Genomic DNA, 19899 nt, shown 5'->3' on the forward strand with positions numbered 1-19899 from the left:
TTTCTTTCTCCTCTTCCACCCATTCATTCTTCTCTTGCTCCTCCTCTACCACCTCAATCTCCTTTACAAATTCACCCTCCTCTATGTTTTCATATTTTTCTTCCATTACAGCCTCATCTATATCTTCTTCTTCTGCTTCTTCCTCTTGCAGTTCAAAATCTGTGTCAACTTTCCCTTCTTCCACCTCATTCTCCAGCCTATCCACATTTTCTGCTTTAGACTGCATTTTAACTTCTTCATCTCTGTCGATGGCTATGGGGTCATCTTCTTTATTTGATTCATTTTCACCTTCTTCTCCTTCAGATTCTACTTCACTGTAATTTTTTCCATCTTGCTTCTCCTCTTCGTTTTCAGCTTCTTCTGCAACCACTCCACATTCTTCATTGTCTTGCCTGCTTTCAAGATTCTCTTCTTCTAACTTGGCAGCCTTATCTGAACTATCTATATTTTCATTCTCTTCACTCTGAGCTTGATTACTGGTATCTTCAAAACACTCCTTTTCTTTATTTTGCTCCTTCTCCCAATTTATATTTCTGTTTTCTACATCCATTTCTCTCTTTGTTATTTTGCCATAATTAAACTGGTTTATCTGAAGAACATATTTTGCTGACTCATTACTACTTTCCTCACTTGAAGATGATGACACAGTTACTGCTGTTTGCTTCATAAATATCTCCTTGTGTTTAAACTCTCTCTGTTTTTCATTGTTTTCTTTACCTTGTACATATATTTTGCCATATTTATCAGATTTCACTACTTTAGCTTCTGCTTTATTTTCCTGGCAATCCACATAGTGTTTTTCTATCATACCATCACTAGCATGGCTGAATGGCAGCTCCTGAGGGGTTGAATTTACTTGGTCCAATTTTCCCTTTTTTGCTACTTTAAATTCTTTTTTAATAGTCTGGTCAGTGTCAGGCTTCAGTGCCCTATCAGTAATGGCCTGTGCAGACTTACTTTTTGAGTACTTTTTACCAGCTTTAATTTTCCTCACAAAAGCATCGTAAAAACTTTTTTCTAAATTGGGATCCTTTCCTAGACACTCTGAATGTGTAGGTTCCACCTGAGAAGATGTGCCACTCAATTCCAGAACCTTCTGAACAGACTCTTTCATCCCACCCTTACCATGAATATCCAGTTTCCCATTTATATTTTTCTTCTACTCCGCATGGGAAGCAAGAAAGAAAAGGGGGAACAAAAGAAAGGAGAGTGTTACAAATAAAATGAGAGGAAGACAAAAGGCAAATAAATCAGAACATGAAAAGGGAACATAAGCAGCTTGACAGGATGGAAGAGGATCATAAACGAAGGTAACATAAAAGATGAAGAAGAAAATGGGCAAGATTCAGAGAAGCATAAGCACAATTCCACTTGCACAGCAGGATTCTTCTGCCCGCTTTCCCATTGCAAGCCCCTGATGAAAAAGTATACTGCTCAAAATAATTTTAAAAATAACAACAATGTATATAAACCTTTCGCTAGTAATAAGCAGAAAAGCAACCTGGTGTGGGGAAAGATTTGCCCTTATCCTAAATACGTTCCCGGAAACAAAAGATGCATTAAATTATTTTGTGTGACAACTCTTATTTAAGGCATATTTAAAATTTACCTGTTTTGGTGTTTTTTAAAACTAGGAATCAGTAGAGTTACTGTAGTTAATGTTTTATAGCAACAGGAAAGATAACCACATTTTAGATAAAATAATTTTTAAAAAATAATAATAAACAAATAAATAAAAAGATAAAATACATATATAAATTGGCAGTACCTTCTGTTTTTGTACTGGTGCTAACTCTAAGGAATGGTCAACGGGATTCACTCTCATCACATGGGTCTGGAAAGTATTTTAATGAGAGTAGTAAATAACAGCAACTAGCTAACAAAATAGCATTAGATACACATTCATGAACTCTGCTTTTTAACCAGAAGATCTCAACATACCTTCCAGACTAACAGCCTGATGCCCAAAGTACCAGAATTATAGCAATGTAAGAATCTGTCTTCTGCCTGGTAGAACAAGTTGCCTATCTAGCCCATTACTGTCTACTGTGAGGGGTAGCAGCTCTCCAAGATCTCAGGCAGAGGTCTTTTCCATCCCCTCCTACCTGATCCTTTTAACTAACATTAATGCAAAACATTTACCCAGAACTATGCAAATTTTCTTGCTACCTAAATACTACACTACAGAGGTCCCCAGTAAAACCAAAGTGGACTTGGGCTTCTGCACCACACCCTCCCTCTCCAGCAGTTGCAAGGGGACTGGAAGTTCTTGTTTCAGTTTTTAAGAAACCACAGTTTAGTGTTAAGTTTCCAAGCTAAACTGTGGCTAGACCTAACTTCTGTTTACTAAAACAGGTCTACTTTGTAACAGTTTTCATGAAGTTGAGTCGTTTTAATAAACCAATAGTTTATATATAGGCTGGTCATAGTGTTAAACTGCGATTAACTGAAAACAGATGTGAATGTTTTTGATCTCCTCATGGTCATACTGGAGGAGAGGGGGAAGGTGTTGCACAAGCCCATGGCCCATTCCTGAAACACTAAACCATAGTTAAGCATTATGTCCATATTAAACCATTTTCTCTCTCTGTTGTAACTGTGGAGTGTGGAAGTGGCCCAGGAAAGATTCCTGTGCTCTTCCTGCTGTTGCTACTGCCACCAGACACTCCACAGGAAAACAGTTATACCTCAGCCACAAACCAAAGTATAAATACAATCACTAGTAGTAGATGTGTTTGTGGGAGGGGGTTGTTGGTTTGTGGGTGTTTTGTCCGTGTTTTTATCATGTATTTTGTGCTTTTATATTGTATTTTTATGTTGTGAGCCCCCTGAGATCTGTGGAGACAAAATAAATAAATAAATATTACCATATTCAAGACATCTGTGGTGCTCCCAAGGGTTCTACCCTCATTTTCATCTGAATCATCTTCTGTTGAGCTCTCTTCTGCATCATTTTTCTCCTCTTTCCTATCTCCTTTAAAACAAAATACAGGATATACAGTTATTCATGTGTGCACTTATTTGAGGAAAAGGAAGTCTGGATGCTCCTCTAATTACCGAGAAAGAACTGAAACAGAAGGGTTCCTGGCAGTCCCAACTGGCAGGACAAGTAATCTTGTTTCAGTAAATACAATAAAAGGAAGAATGTGTTTTCTGCCCATAATGATGCCTGCATATTTTGCTTGCCCTATGGGTCAAATGACAGCAAATATGGAGGTGGGGAGGCTTATTTAATTGAGAAAAGCAAGCAAAAAAGCACAGAGACCCCATTCACAGATCTCTCATGGCCCAGTTCACGTGTCTGGTTAAACAATAGTTAATGGTTTACCATGAACATGCAGTCTGGGCCACTTTTCTCCTTCCTACTAGCACATGGGAGGAAAAAACCACAGACCATGACTTTATGTTATGTCTGAAGCAGATATAGCAGCTTGTTTTGCTCAAACAAACCACAATCCGTAAGTCAAAAGCAAAACTTAAGTACAGATCTTGGTTTGTACGGAGCAAAGCAAACTACAGTCTCTGGTCCAGACATAATGCTAAGCCTGGGATTGTAGTTTCTTCTGAACACTCAGATTGGCATGCTCACAGTAAACTATAAGCTAAGTTTTCAGTGGCAGGCAAATGAGGCCATGGTGCAAAGAAAAAAATTCTAATCACATATCCCTGCCCAGGTTATGTAGATGTATTGCACTTGTCCTGTCTTTATGTTGCTCAGTATTACAACTGAGGCAGGCTTAAGCAGTATGTGGACCGAGAACTCCCAGAAGTGCAAGCTGGATTTCGAAGGGGCAGAGGAACCAGAGACCAAATTGCAAACATGCGCTGGATTATAGAGAGTTCCAGAAAGACATCTACTTCTGCTTTATCCACTATGCAAAAGCCTTTGACTGTGTCGACCACAGCAAACTATGGCAAGTTCTTAAAGAAATGGGAGTGCCTGATCACCTCATCTGTCTCCTGAGAAATCTCTCTGTGAGACAAGAAACTACAGTTAGAACTGGATATGGAACAACTGATTGGTTCAAAATTGGGAAAGGAGTACGGCAAAGCTGTATATTGTCTCCCTGCTTATTTAACTTATATGCAGAAGTCATCATGCGAAAGGCTGGGCTGGATGAATCCCAAGCCAGAATTAAGATTGCCGGAAGAAATATCAACAACCTCAGATATGCAGATGACACAACCTTGATGGCAGAAAGTGAGGAGGAATTAAAGAACCTTTTATTGAGGGTGAAAGAGGAGAGTGCAAAATATAGTCTGAAGCTCAACATCAAAAAAACGAAGATCATGGCCACTGGGCCCATCACCTCCTGGCAAATAGAAGGGGAAGAAATGGAGGCAGTGAGAGATTTTACTTTCTTGGGCTCCATGATCACTGCAGATGGTGACAGCAGTCACGAAATTAAAAGACGCCTGCTCCTTGGGAGAAAGGCGATGGCAAACCTAGACAGCATCTTAAAAAGCAGAGACATCACCTTGCCAACAAAGGTCCATATAGTTAAAGCCATGGTTTTCCCAATAGTAATGTATGGAAGTGAGAGCTGGACCATAAAGAAGGCTGATCGCCGAAGAATTGATGCTTTTGAATTATGGTGCTGGAGGAGACTCTTGAGAGTCCCATGGACTGCAAGAAGATCAAACGTATCCATTCTTAAGGAAATTAGCCCTGAATGCTCACTGGAAGGACAGATTTTGACGCTGAGGCTCCAATACTTTGGCCACCTCATGAGAAGAGAAGACTCCCTGGAAAAGACCCTGATGTTGGGAAAGATTGAGGGCACAAGGAGAAGGGGACAATAGAGGACGAGATGGTTGGACAGTGTTCTCGAAGCTACAAACATGAGTCTGACCAAACTGCAGGAGGCAGTGGAAGACAGGAGTGCCTGGCGTGCTCTGGTCCTTGGGGTCACGAAGAGTCGGACACGACTAAACGACTAAACAACAACAACAACAACATTACAACTGATTATTTAATCAGCAAGTGAGACTCTAAGTGATAACTGCATTGCAGTTTTAAGGACCCCTGATGCTCAAAACCCCCCACAAATTATTTATAGGAGCATAACAGAAACTGGTGATAAAAAAATTGTTTACCTGTTTCACCATCCAAAGCAGATTGGGTGCCTTGACTTCCATCAGCTGCCACCGAGTCAAGGTGGTTTGATCTGAGTACACCAAGGGGGAGAGTGTTGCTGATGGCACAGGATGCAAGCTTTGAAGGACCTTCTCCTAGTGGAGGAAGTGTTCGTACCAGCCGGCTAACCTGTTCTGGTGATTTGTCCTTGTGAAAGGGTGAAAAGAAAGCATAGCAGCTTTTGAGTCACTTCAAGGTAACCAATAAAGGACAGTGATACAATGAGGGGTAGAATGAGGGCAGTGTTTGCTTTTCATTTCCCTAGAATGAGCGCTGTGAATCTGCCTACAGTGCAGTAATGCTTGAAGTCAGGAAATCATCTACAATGTGTGCTGGATCTTCCCTGGCCAGATTCAGGACAGATGAAAATACCAAGGCTATAGTAAGTTCAAACTGCACGTATAAGTAAAACTACAATCATGCAAGTTAGAGGCTGCACCTACTGTTCAGTTAAAGAAAGACATAATAAAGGAATTATTACCACAATAAATTACCAGTCAACTACAGCATGGAAGTTTGATGTGATATTTATTTATTTACTTATAATGAAGATATTTTGATAGCACTCTTCAATTAAAAAAAAAACTTAGGGAGGATTTACCATCTTGGATCTCAGTACTTTATTGTAGAGCTGCCTGGAGATTTTAATATTGAAAGTCAAGCAGTTCTCCTCCAAGTGTTTCCTTGTGAATCTCTTGGCCTTTGGCATATACAGCCTGCACTGCCCCCGACGGTGATTTGTGGCATAGCAACTAGGTGTGATCATGTTGTCTTTTGACGTTTTTTGAAGCTCAGTAGAAACAGTTTAAAATATACCTTTGCTCTCCGCCGCAAGCGTGCCGATAACGTCCGATGGAAGGTATCTATTACTAATGCATCTCCACCCACTTCAGAGACCACAGCAGACAAGTGGTGTTCCTTTTGGTCTGACACATGAGTTTCACCCAGTTCTTTAGGCCTCGGTGTGGCAAAAACTAGCATGTGACAACCACCACAGGAGACCTACAGTACAAAGTCAATGCAGGGATTAATGGAGGCTGTAAACTTTGCAGGTACATAGGAAGGGGAAACCTAAGCAGAAAGTACACTCCTAATGATTTGGTACAATCTTCAGAACTTTCACCATTACGGTCCCTCAACACATGTTATGCATCATTTCCAAATCATAGTATTTTGAGCAAGGTCAGCGTGACAAATATGAGACTCTAAATGGAAAGAAATGAGATATTGGTGTGAGGTTACCATTTGGTGGTGCTCTTTTTCTAAGTGATTGTCTCAGGGAGACTTAACTCACTCACTCTCACTGTGTCTGTGAAGCAATTGCGGAAGGGATAGAAACAGTATGCCTTTTTGGCAAACTTATTTTGATACCTCACCCTAATATGATTATTTTGGCAAAATAGTGACAGGCTGGGCGTAGCCTTGATGTGAAAAAATCCATTAAGTAGCAAGGTTTATATCGCAACTGCTATACGGAAATCTAAGAATCTGCTGTAGAATCTAAGAAATTTCCTTAAAGATGTTCATTTCTTCAAATAGTTTACAGTGCACACAGTGCAGCACTGGCTTTGATCACAAAGAAACACCTCATACAAATCTATTTTTCTATCTAAACAGAAAAAGTAAACCAATTATTTTAAAAAAAAAACATACCAAGAAATACAAATGTATCCAGTGCTTATCTACAATTAAAAAATATAGCATGGTATAAACATATGGATGACCTCTAAATATGGTACCTTTAAGTACAACATGAGATATACTGAATTAGTATTTCAGAGCATGAAGAAAAAATGAGGTCTTACCGACTGTATAGCAAACCCCCCAAAATTGGAACACAGCGTAGGAAAAAACTGATTTGTGTAATTTTCTTCCCCAAGCCCTAATTTGCCATGCCGTCCATCTCCAAAGGTGTACATAAGGCCATTCTCTAAATGTGGAGAAAGAAGCATGTTTACTAACATGTAATGCAGCAGTGTGTAAAAAGCAGTGAGTGAAGCCACAACAACTAATTAGAAAGGAGAATGACTTTCTTTCCAAGAGCAAAAATTCTGAAATAAGTATTTCAACCTGTAACATAGGTTTTTCCACTAGAGGAAGGAAAACGACAACAAAAAAGTTAATCTGGCTAATGTAAAACATACAGCTATGAAAATGATGTTCATAATATTATTACAATTGAATGTTTTGGAATGTTGACATTCTCAAGTTTTCCATGTCAATTGCTTACTAATGGAACCATTGAACCAGTAAAAATAAGGAGTTAGTGCTCAAAGTATCAAGAGCAGATATTGTATTCTAGCCTTCAGGATTACCCCGCTTCCTCAAGTTTACCTTAAAAACCCGAACATCTATTTACAACGCAGGTATTAACCCTTCAATATTAAATCTTCATCAACCACTAGGACCATTAAGGCCATGAAAAATGGACAGTTACTGAGCCAAATCTATAGGAAGTACCGTATTTTTCGCCCTATAAGACGCACTTTTTCCCCTCCAAAAATGAAGGGGAAATGTGGGTGCGTCTTATGGGGCGAATGCAGACTCCTTGGCTTCAGCGATAGCAACACGAAGCCTCCGAAGCCTGCGCTCCGGAGGCTTCGCGTTGCTTCCGCTGAAGCCAGGAGAGTCTGCTGTTTGAGGCTGGCGGTGGAGGAAAGCAGCGCTTCCCCTATCGCCAGCCCCAGAGGATGGGGGGCAGCGGGAAGGCGCGCGACGCCTTGCCGCTACTCTCCAACCCGGCTTGGAGGCTGGCGGTGGGGAAAGCACCGCTTCCCCCATCGCCAGCCCCAGAGGATGGGGGGCAGCGGGAAGGCGCGCGACGCCTTGCCGCTGCTCTCCAACCCGGCTTGGAGGCTGGCGGTGGGGAAAGCAGCGCTTCCCCCATCGCCAGCCCCAGAGGATGGGGGGCAGCGGGAAGGCGCGCGACGCCTTGCCGCTACTCTCCAACCCGGCTTGGAGGCTGGCGGTGGGAAAAGCAGCGCTTCCCCCATCGCCAGCCCCAGAGGATGGGGGGCAGCGGGAAGGGGCGCGACGCCTTGCCGCTGCTCTCCAACCCGGCTTGGAGGCTGGCGGTGGGGAAAGCAGCGCTTCCCCCATCGCCAGCCCCAGAGGATGGGGGGCAGCGGGAAGGCGCGCGACGCCTTGTCGCTACTCTCCAACCCGGCTTGGAGGCTGGCGGTGGGGAAAGCAGCGCTTCCCCCATCGCCAGCCCCAGAGGATGGGGGGCAGCGGGAAGGCGCGCGACGCCTTGCCGCTGCTCTCCAACCCGCCTTGGAGGCTGGCGGTGGGGAAAGCAGCGCTTCCCCCATCGCCAGCCCCAGAGGATGGGGGGCAGCGGGAAGGCGCGCGACGCCTTGCCGCTGCTCTCCAACCCGGCTTGGAGGCTGGCGGTGGGGAAAGCAGCGCTTCCCCCATCGCCAGCCCCAGAGGATGGGGGGCAGCGGGAAGGCGCGCGACGCCTTGCCGCTGCTCTCCAACCCGGCTTGGAGGCTGGCGGTGGGGAAAGCAGCGCTTCCCCCATCGCCAGCCCCAGAGGATGGGGGGCAGCGGGAAGGCGCGCGACGCCTTGCCGCTACTCTCCAACCCGGCTTGGAGGCTGGCGGTGGGGAAAGCAGCGCTTCCCCCATCGCCAGCCCCAGAGGATGGGGGGCAGCGGGAAGGCGCGCGACGCCTTGCCGCTGCTCTCCAACCCGGCTTGGAGGCTGGCGGTGGGGAAAGCAGCGCTTCCCCCATCGCCAGCCCCAGAGGATGGGGGGCAGCGGGAAGGCGCGCGACGCCTTGCCGCTGCTCTCCAACCCGGCTTGGAGGCTGGCGGTGGGGAAAGCAGCGCATCCCCCATCGCCAGCCCCAGAGGATGGGGGGCAGCGGGAAGGCGCGCGACGCCTTGCCGCTGCTCTCCAACCCGGCTTGGAGGCTGGCGGTGGGGAAAGCAGCGCTTCCCCCATCGCCAGCCCCAGAGGATGGGGGGCAGCGGGAAGGCGCGCGACGCCTTGCCGCTGCTCTCCAACCCGGCTTGGAGGCTGGCGGTGGGGAAAGCAGCGCTTCCCCCATCGCCAGCCCCAGAGGATGGGGGGCAGCGGGAAGGCGCGCGACGCCTTGCCGCTGCTCTCCAACCCGGCTTGGAGGCTGGCGGTGGGGAAAGCAGCGCTTCCCCCATCGCCAGCCCCAGAGGATGGGGGGCAGCGGGAAGGCGCGCGACGCCTTGCCGCTGCTCTCCAACCCGGCTTGGAGGCTGGCGGTGGGGAAAGCAGCGCTTCCCCCATCGCCAGCCCCAGAGGATGGGGGGCAGCGGGAAGGCGCGCGACGCCTTGCCGCTACTCTCCAACCCTCCTTTGGGCTTTTGCGGGAGATGGGGAAATTCCCCCACCTCCCGCAAAGGCAGGCAAAAGCGGCGCGCTCTTTAAAGGGGCTCCGCGACTTCTGCTGGCTTTTCTACGAGGGGGGGAATTCCCCCACCTCCTAGAAAAGCCTGCAGGAGCCGTGCACCCTTTAAAGAGCGCGCCGCTCTTGGGGGCTTTTCCCCAAGGAGGGAGAAGGGACTGACTAGCCGAATCAGTCCCTTCTCCCTCCTTTGGGCTTTTGCGGGAGATGGGGGAATTCCCCCACCTCCTGCAAAAGCAGGCAAAAGCCGTGCACTCTTTAAAGGGGCTCCCCGGCTTTTCTAGGAGGTGGGGGAATTCCCCACCTCCTAGAAAAGCCTGCAGGAGCCGTGCACCCTTTAAAGAGCAAGTGGCTCTTGGGGGCTTTTCCCCAAGGAGGGAGAAGGGACTGACTGGCCGAATCAGTCCCTTCTCCCTCCTAGTCGAAAAGCCCGCAGGAGTCAAGTGGGGCTCCTGTGGGCTTTTGCGGGAGGTGGGGGAATTCCGCCACCTCCCTGCAAAAGCAGGGAGAAGGTCTTGGAGTAGCGCACAGGCTGCGTGCAGCCTGTCCGCTGCTCCCAGAGCTGCGGGGGGGAAATCATATTTTTTTCCTTGATTTCCCCCCCTGAAAACTAGGTGCGTCCTATGGGCCGGTGCGTCTTATAGGGCGAAAAATACGGTACATATGAGCTGATTAAACTAGAGAAGGCAAGCTGATCAGAAAATAGATTTGCAGCAGAAAAACCGCTAGCATCATTAGCAGAAGGGTCATGTATCTTCTGAATTACATTAATTATGCTAAAATAAAATTAGCATATGAACAGGAAAACACATCTGGTGAATATATTTATTGCACAGTGTGGAGATTTTTTCAGTGATCTTGATGACTTCATTAAATTAAGATGTATATTCACTATTGGTAACTGAGTACTACAAGCCAGATTTTGCACTCTTCTGAAAAAAGTGCTTCCCATTAAGCCTGTCTAATCACTTCAGCAGCTGCCACTGATATTCTTGCCTGGTTCGCAATTTCCATTAAAATCATAAGAATGGGTTAAATCACACATATGCATCATGAACCCATGGATTCCCATTCTAATTTGTAGGCATACCACAGTTTGTCCAGTTCAGACTCAATTACCAATTATGGCTTGCCTGCACCAGCGAGTATGTCAGAGCATGTGAAGGAGACATTGTGGAGGAAAGAGCACACAAACCTCAAGCAGGACCCAACGCTCAGCCCATGGTTTGGCCACTGAATATGAACTAAGCAAATGTCACTGCAATACTCACACCAGAGAGTATACCCCATTGAATTTATTGAGATCCATTTTGAGGAGGCAAGTATAGGACTGTGCTGTACATGTTGCATGGCTTTTTGTTTTGTTTAATAAACTACATATAGATAAGAATTACTATGAAATACATTTAAGACCACCAGGGTCTTGTCACCTCCATTTATACATATTTAATATTTGGTAACTTTTAAAATCTCATAGTCATATCCTTCCCCCATTCCACCAAAAGGACACTCTTACCACGCTTTCCTGAACCACAAACAAATACAAACACATATTCTTCCGAGTCCCCCTGTTGCTTAAGGCTCCGCTAAACTCAGAAATGCCCCTTCAGCAGGAACAACTGATTCAAACAATAGAAGAATTCCTTTCTTCAATGGTACTCCCTGGAGTTTCTGTTTATATAACTTGCCCTTAGCCCCAGAGGGTCCCTTTCAGCTGTTCTGAGTCTTAATTTGAGAAAATTTTATTTTAAATGTTTCACAGGAAATGTTTTACGTATCTCTTTGTGACCTGGCAGATTTAAAAATAGGAAAAATTTGTATTATGCACAAAAATACACCAATAGCATTGCAAATACATTTCATAGCTAACCGCATACATACCTGTTACTAAAGCTGTATGATTTTCCCCACTGGCAATGTTACAGATTTTATGCTTTCTCAAACAATCCACTATCTTTGGTTCAGAAATTTCAAAAATAAATGTACCATGTCCAAGCTGCCCATATTGGCCAAGGCCAAAGGTGTAGACCTTCCCCTCTGAAAAACATACATGAGATTAATATTCTATCCATAGTCTTCCATCCTCCAAGTTTCCTAGTGCACACTGCTCAAAAGTTCCCATGCTGTTCCTCCCCAATTCCTGGCATGCCGAAGAATGTGACTTGTCATGTCATCTGAACACAGGTATGTCTCTTCCAACCATCAGTGAGTAGTTGAGTAGTAACCAAGAATTGCTCTTGATTTTCTGCTTGTGGTTTGGGGGAAACAACATTTCATATGTCTACTGCACAACAGCAGGAGTGAAGGTGGAGCACCACTGGAACCGAGCAGCATGAACCAACATGCAATGTGTTCACACTAAACCACATTTTGTTTTAGCCTATGGTTCAATGTGATGTGTACACCAGGCCTTGTACTTAAAAATAAAAGTAATGAGAGAGAGAGATTTTTTAAAATGAGAATAACCAATATATTTAAACCCATAATATCATTGTAAGAATATCATATTACATAACCCAAAATATTATACTAAATAAAATATTAAAGCTCCCTCTGCTGGAAGATACAGAAGCAAAAAAACAAGGAAACAAAATAAAACCACACCTCTTTAAAAGCCTCAGTAAGAGGTTAGATGTTATTTAGAACAGTAAACACTTTGACCCCTATTCGCTTATGAAGGGTCTAGTCTCACTAACATCTCAGCCTAGTTGTCAGTAATAGGAATCAACCAGAACACATAGGATTCAGCCTAAGTAGTAGCATGCCAAAGACCTGAGTGTTGTTGTCTTTTCACTGTCTCTGCTTTGGTTATGTAAAATCACCACCAGACTGACAGCTAAATTAGTTACTAGTTCTAGTTCTGTGGATACATGCAAATGGTGTAAACCGAGCACTAAAACTCTACATCATATAAGAGGACCACTGATCATATGCAGATCCACACCATACATTTGAATCACATAATATGTACATTTAATGCCCATGACTTCCCCCAAAGAATCCTGGGAACTATACTTTGTTAAGGATGCTGGGAACTTCTGTGTGGGGAAAACCACAGTTCCCAAGAACCTTTGGGGGAAACTCATGTGCTTTAAATATGTGTTGAAAGTGCATTAAATGTATGGTGTGGACCTGCCTCTAGACAGATGCTTCACATTGTCCCTTTTCTTAGCCAATTCTGCCCCTTCTTCCATCACTTTTAAATAACTTTTCTTTACTTAGTTTTGCTCTACAATTTCCATCACTACATCCATTTGCCACTGACACCTTGTGAATTAATTTTGCTAAATTATTTCCACAGAAACTAAGCAGCTATTTTATAACTGTCTCCACCATCTTTGACATACAGCATCCAATATGCTAAGTCATATGTAGGTGGACCATTTAAATGTGTGGATTCAGCAGTTTAGGATTGTGGGGATTGAAACACGAGCCCGCAATTTGAGGAGCAAGAAGCTAGTATACCTGCAAGCACTACTGTGTGTCCTCCTCCACAGGCAACCTTATTGGCCCTACCAGAAATTCCAGAAACAAGTTGTGGGACCTTGTAGTTTTTCAGTTGCTCTTTTGAAAGACCCAGTTTTCCATTCTCAGGCTCCCCAAAAGTATAAAGTTCTCCATCTCCTGTAAGAAAGCAACATAGCAGCAAGACTGAGACTAAGGCTAGGACAAAAGAGGCATTTATTTGCGTATCTCCTTTATGACAAATGCGTGCTCTGGTCCATGGGGTCACGAAGAGTCGGACACGACTAAACGACTAAACAACAACAACATAAGACAGGGTTGTATTTAAACTTAAACACACCACCACTTTATTTTTAGTTTACAGGTCCATCACTAGATTAGTTTATTCATCATCATCATCATCATCAAACTCTATTGCAACAACTCTGCACAAATTGCCGAAAGATCAGATTACAGAAATAAATTCATTACCAGCTTTATATGACTACTGATCTTATTCCAACAGTCAATAAATTCCATTTCCATTTCCCCACTACAGTAGTTAATGCTCAAAATCCATACCTTCTATGTACAGAATCTGTCAGTTTATTTATCTCAGCTATCTGTATGTTAAGGATTATGTTTTCCCCAAATAATAAGCCCAAACCACTTTTGCAGAGATTAATAGGTTCATGATCAATACTTTATAAGAGTCTGACCACCACCAAATTAGTAGCATATATCCAAGCAAAAACAGAATCCCAACTCAGGTAATCTAATCCCACACTACTATAATGGGCATAATCGGATTTAATGATTGAAAGTACACCATACCTCTGCATCACTCCAGATTTCCACACTTACGTGTTATTAAGGCGGAGTGGTAGTATCCACAAGAGATCCAGGAAACAGGTTTACCAACATCCACTTGATGAGGAACATATGCATTAGCTTCATCAGCCAAACCAATTTGTCCTTCGGAATTGTCCCCCCACACAAAAAGCTGTCCATCCTCTTAAAAGAAAAGAGAGTTTTGTAAGTGTATTATTTACTTATTTAAATAAGTTGGCTTTACAAAACCCAGGATCCATGATCTAGTGGCCACGCAAGTCCTATTCAGGGCTTACGTGGCCACTGCATCATGGCTGCTGTGCTTTGCAAAACCCCTTTCCCTCCACATGTTTGAGGGCAACTGTATGAAGCACAGAGCCTACTTCTACCCATGTGGGCTCCCCATGCAGTTTAGAATCCTGATTTCCAGCATTCTACATCATGCAGAAGTCTCCATGAGACACTCACCACTGAAATTGTGCAGGGCGACTGAAATGAGGTTGTGGAGCTAGCACACCCCACACATGGTATTTCCAATTTACAGCAACACCTCAATATTGTGATTCCTGAAATGCAGTCCTTGCAATACAACATAGGGTGCTTTAAACCCTAGGAATTTGGTGGAGGGGATTTTAAAAGCATCTTGTAATATAGTATATGAAATGATAGAGAGCTGAATTTCAAAAATCACAGTAAAAACTTCACTAGAACCACGATTCCCCCCCCCCCCAATAAGACACAGCATGTTGTATCTGGAAACAGATTGCTAAATGCTATGCCCTCCTATCTAAACTTATTTGTCTCTTAAATCAAGACAGCAAGGAAATTAAATTACACAGAAAATGGCTACATTTAGGAGCAGTTCAATGTGAAAGCTAGGAGACTGTGGTAGTCAAACTGTCAAGCTACAAAGGACCTACGAAGACACCCTTGAATATAAATATATGCTATTATACACCTAAATAGGTTCATAATATTTGGATACTCACAAAAAAATTCCCTAAAATTATAGGAAAACCCAATAAATAACTGTAGGGCAGGATACTTTCCAAAGAGTTAAGCAAAGCATTTGCTGTTCAGTGATGTACCTCAGTCAAGAACTAGGAACCAAGTAAGGATGTTTCTGGAAACTTGTATCAAAATCGCCAACATTTTCACCTAGTATTTGCAACAATACATTTGTCCTTCGATATATGCAAAGTGAATTTTTTATCAGGCTTCCACAAATGTCAACTGGAAAATATAAAAGGCCTCAAATAACACACACACACACAACATTTGTGTTAGCTGTTGGGCTCACCAGTTAGTGCTGCTGACGTGTAGGATCCAGCTGCCAGTTGTTTGATCTTGTGCTGGTTACTAAAAAAACTAATTAGATGAAATGTGCTTCTTTCCTCTGTGTCACCTAATCCCAACTGCCCTTCACTGTTACCTCCAGCAGCATATACATTTCCTTGTTCTGCACACAGAAAAGCACATGTAGAATAAGCACACTCTCATCTGAAGCAACAGCAAAACCTAAAAAAATCAGACCAGCTCATGTTTATTTTCACCCATGTACAAAAGGTCAATCCCTGGTGCCCTCAAATGCTCAAAGTCTGGCTGTAGAAATTCCTATTTAAGTTCTTAAGAATCATCGCTCTGCAGCAGGATTCTACATTCCAAAAATATACTACTGGAATATGCATAACATAGTAAAAGTAGTTTCTGCTCATGGCTGGAAATCAATATTTACAATTAGGAATGACTTGTTTTGTTCCTTCCCTTCTAAACAGAAGGAAAAGAACCTCGGAGATAGACAATTTGCAATGGGGCTGAGGAAGCTGTAGTTCAGCAACATCCGAAGATTCACAATTTAGCCCCCCTGCGCTACAGGTAAAGGCTCAGCTAGCAATGAGAATCAATTAGCATGTGTACTCAGGCCAAAGTTAATTAAATGCAATCTTGCTCGAACATACAAACTACAAATGTTAATGACGGGCATTAAATTAATTAACCACAACATGTGCCTTTCCCATGTTTAACCTGACACCTTTGGTCCTGATTAAAATGCATTCATGTTTAATGACAAATGTACATCATTTACAAGGGAAGACATAAGAATGGCAATCGGATCCAAATATTTTCAAAATTATTCATTTCACAACATTACTGAAGACTTTAAATTCTACCGTGATAAGGAAAGGAGAATTTCCTATAAATGATAAATGTCTTGCAGGAATTTATCGACAGGAGCTACCTTGCATGTTTCCATCTCAGTAGGATGGCAGCATCAGATTTACTACCCGAATTCACAATAAGAAAACAGCTGACTTCCTTGCTATTACCATCTCCACAGAAAGATCTATGTAACCAGAGGTTTATTTGGGTTAACCACACTGAACAGGTTAGCTACTGCTAAGCAAATCTTATCCAAGTTATTGTTTTTAAAAAATCAGCTCTATTAAGGATAGTTGAAAAATATTCAGTGAGGATTAGGGAGGGTCACAACTTAGATGTAGATCACATACTATGATTGCATACAGATGACATGTAATCACAGAATTTTCTAGTTAATGAATTTCAGATGACAAGGCTGTCTCGGGCCTTAGAAAAGGTGCAGCCAGTCAAATCTGGCCATTTTACAGCAGATGGACCAAGTGTCTTTTTGAATATAAAAGGTGCACATAATGGGTTTTTGTTTTTTTTAAGGTTCTGACTATTTCTTAGAATGTGCACAGAAAGCGGTCATAAGATATTTGATGTGCAAATATAGATGACGTACCTGTATAAATCAAGGTGTGGTTTCTCCCGCAAGCAGCTAGTTTTACTTTTTCTGGTTTTAAAGCTGAGGATTAAATAGACAGTGGTTACCATTTTTTAAAAAAATATTGTTGAATGTATTAAGCTCCAACTTTACATACCTCCAATCAGTGGTAAGTGGAAAAATGGCAAAAAGCTAGACCTTCCATACTCCAGTCTAGAATTTACCAGCATGGAACCCACAGGTGCGCATTAGCCACTGAAATTAGGTTTGAACTCATTCTAGAGCACGGGTGTCAAACACAAGGCCCGCGGGCCAAATCCGGCCCGCCAGACCTTGTCATGTGGCCCGTGTAGCTGCCAGCCCGCTTCCCCCTGCGAGGCGGCGCGCTGTGGGCGGGGATGGGGGGCTGGAAGGCGGACGGTGGAGAAAGCGAAGGCGCTCCCTTCCCGCGCCGTTACACGGCCGGCCTGAGAGAAAATTTCTGAGGCGGCGGCGGCCTTCATCCAGGGTCGGGGGGCCATAGCGGGACTTTGCCCTCCCGGTGGCCTGGAGCACCTGGAGCTGGGGCGGCGGAGTCGTCGCCGTCACTTCTTCTCCTTCTCCTCCGAGGAGGAGGCGGGCGAAGTGGCCAGGGCGGCTGGCGGGAGCATGGCGGCGGGGGCCGTGCTGCAGATGGGCATGGTGGAGTGGGGCCGAGGAGGGGTGCCTTCGCCCTCGGAGCCCGACGCCCGGGAGGGCCCGCCGAGAGCGGGAGGCAGCGGAGGTGCAGGCGGCGCGGCGAAAAGGAGGAAGGCGGAGGGGAAGGCAGGCCAGCAGCCTTGCTCCGCCGGAGGCGCCCCGACGCTGACGCCGCATTTCCCTCATGAGGAGACGGGCAAGGAGGTTGCTGAGCGGGAGCGTGGCGGCGGGGGCCGTGCTGCAGATAGGCATGGTGGAGTGGGGCCGAGTAGGGGTGCCTTCGCCCTCGGAGCCCGACGTCCGGGAGGGCCCGCCGAGAGCGGGAGGCAGCGGAGGTGCAGGCGGCGCGGCGAAAAGGAGGAAGGCGGAGGGGAAGGCAGGCCAGCAGCCTTGCTCCGCCGGAGGCGCCCCGACGCTGACGCCGCGTTTCCCTCACGAGGAGACGGGCAAGGAGGTTGCTGAGCAGCCGCCGCCGCCTCGCCTGGGCCAAAGGGATGGCGCACCGCCTGCGAGGTGAGTCGCCGCCCGGCCAGGCCCTTCTGTCGCCCTTCCCGGCTCGCATCTCTCCTGTTTCACCTTATTACTTTTATGTTACTCGCAAGTCTTCTGCTCTGAAGACAGATGCAAATAATCCGTTCAGCTCCTCTGCAATCTCCTTTCCCACCTTTAGCACACCTTGTTGGCTAAAGGCTCTACCACAGACATGTCCAAAGTCCATTTCGGGGGTCTAATACGGCCCCTTCGGCAGTTTATGGGGTAAAATCCTCACAAAACCCCTCAACAACTTCAACCCTAAAAAAAAAAAAAGCTCAACAATTTCAATCCTAAAAAAAGCGCAACAACCTTGGTTGGCCCTCACGGCCCTTCACTTCATCAAATCTGGCCCTCCTTGAAAAAAGTTTGGGCACCCCTGTTCTAGAGCAACCAACACAATAGTTTGCAATGTATTATTGGCTGCGGTTTTTCCATTTTGCAAATTTGCCCATAGAACCTGTTCTAATTCAATGACATTTTTATAATAATAATGGATCATTAAGGCTGCAGTCCTATACACACTTAACCTGGGAGTAAATCAAAGCTGATACTCTTTGCTTAAGCGTTTCTGGCCAGAAACGAACCAAAACATTGATTTTTCACTCCTCATCCTCTTAGTTTAAACCACAGGAAACAGCACATGTCCTGTTATTTAGGATGGGCTTGTAACATAAAAGAAGGCATATTTTCAAATAGATTTATTTCCATACTTCAGGAGAAAACGTTGGATTGTCAAATACCTTAAATCTTAAAATAATGGGAGAAATAAAAATGCTATGCATTTTGTCAAGAGTTAGAGCTATATTAGTTTTTTCTTTGCCTTAAATAAAAAATGTATACGAAAATAATTTATCAGTGTCTACAAAAGAAACCCCCTTGCTTTGTAAAGTTTATTTGTTGCTAAAAAAAACTCGCATGTATCTTCTTCTTCTTTAGCTTTTTCTACTATTTCATAAATCGTAGTTGAAAGGCTTTGTCTGTGGTTATATTCTAACTGTGGTTATTTCAATTCTCAAAAGCCTTTTGTTTTCCTCTCTCTCTCTTTTTAAATAAAGTGGAGCAATAGCTGTTAAAAGTTCTCATATGAAAGTTGTGCCTATGTCCCAAATGTAGTGAGAGCTATTATAGTAGTGGTGTTAGGAATCACCATAAGTATTAGCGACTGAGTTCATTCTTCCGCTCATTTTCAATTACGGCATCTGTTATAAAACCACATATGTGAGACTAACCTTTCACGCAAGTTGGTTTGTTGACAGTATTCCTTGTTCCAAATCCTAGTTGACCCCAGTTATTGCTTCCAAACATGTAAAGTTTACCATTTTCTACAGAATATATTAAAAAAAAAAAAGAGTGATCACCAATGAGTTTGCTTTAAGGTTCTCTAAAAATGTGAAATAACTTTGGTTGGCCTTTTGCCATTGATCCTCCCCTGCTCAAATAATAATCATGTACGCTTCATATACTGCAAATTATTACCAAAACACACAGAATCATATTGTAGAGCTGGAAGCAGGGGTGCCATCTCACCCTCAGGATTGTGGGTCTCCGCTGAGCAAAGCAGATGTGCAAAGTCACAGACACTATGTGCAGGCATGTGTGTGTGACGTTGCACGTCTGGATTGTGGAGGGGGGCGCTGGTGGCTCCTCCTCTCTGCAGCCAGTTAGGCACTCTTTTCCATGGTGAGGGTCTCAGACTCAGAGGTAGAGACACGCCCCCCCCCGAAACGGTGCCTCGCTTGCTGGCTGCAGAGGGCAGAGCTGAACTGCTTTTCTCTTGGAGGCAGGGCCACTGCCGCCTGGCTTTTCTCATTGACTTTTTGGGTGCCCAGCCCCCACAATTATATTATTGAGGGTGTCCAAGCACCCACGGCCCCGTGGAGCTGGCTTCAATGGTTCGAAGGGACCCTCAGGATCATCTGGGCCAACCCCCTGCAATGAAGGAATATGCAGCTGTCCCATATGGAGATCAAACTTGCAACCTTGGCATTATCAGAACCATGCTCTAACTGAGCTATCCAGGCTGACAATAATTATAAAGTCACCCCACTCTAAATAAGGTTACCAGACGTCCCCATTTCCCGGGGACAGTCCCTGGATTTTCAAAGCAGTCCTCTGACAAAATCCATTTGTTTAGTGGGAAGCTGAA

At 44.5% G+C, this 19899-nt stretch overlaps 2 protein-coding genes across 3 annotated transcripts in view; both read right to left on the reverse strand.

Annotated features, from left to right (window-relative positions):
- The window catches only part of RPGR (retinitis pigmentosa GTPase regulator), a 42092-nt gene that overhangs the window by 18476 nt on the left and 3717 nt on the right, over positions 1–19899 (reverse strand). For both annotated transcript variants that reach the window (XM_083498369.1, XM_083498370.1), the window contains exons 3-13: positions 18983–19075; positions 16560–16622; positions 15096–15254; positions 13829–13978; positions 12986–13144; positions 11402–11557; positions 6943–7067; positions 5954–6139; positions 5098–5284; positions 2868–2974; positions 1769–1834 (exon numbers count right to left, since the gene is read on the reverse strand). In XM_083498369.1, the coding sequence (XP_083354495.1) occupies positions 1769–1834; positions 2868–2974; positions 5098–5284; positions 5954–6139; positions 6943–7067; positions 11402–11557; positions 12986–13144; positions 13829–13978; positions 15096–15254; positions 16560–16622; positions 18983–19075 (1451 nt within the window). The remainder of the gene's footprint in view (positions 1–1768; positions 1835–2867; positions 2975–5097; positions 5285–5953; positions 6140–6942; positions 7068–11401; positions 11558–12985; positions 13145–13828; positions 13979–15095; positions 15255–16559; positions 16623–18982; positions 19076–19899) is intronic.
- On the reverse strand, positions 2–1759 carry LOC310705769 (uncharacterized protein; the record flags this gene model as incomplete). The annotated part of the gene is made up of 1 exon (XM_083500592.1): positions 2–1759. A coding segment is annotated over exon 1 (1113 nt), but the record flags the coding sequence as incomplete, so codon positions are not given.

The sequence above is a fragment of the Podarcis liolepis genome, assembly GCF_965112155.1.
Source record: "Podarcis liolepis genome assembly, chromosome: 4".
Classification (NCBI taxonomy): domain Eukaryota; kingdom Metazoa; phylum Chordata; class Lepidosauria; order Squamata; family Lacertidae; genus Podarcis; species Podarcis liolepis.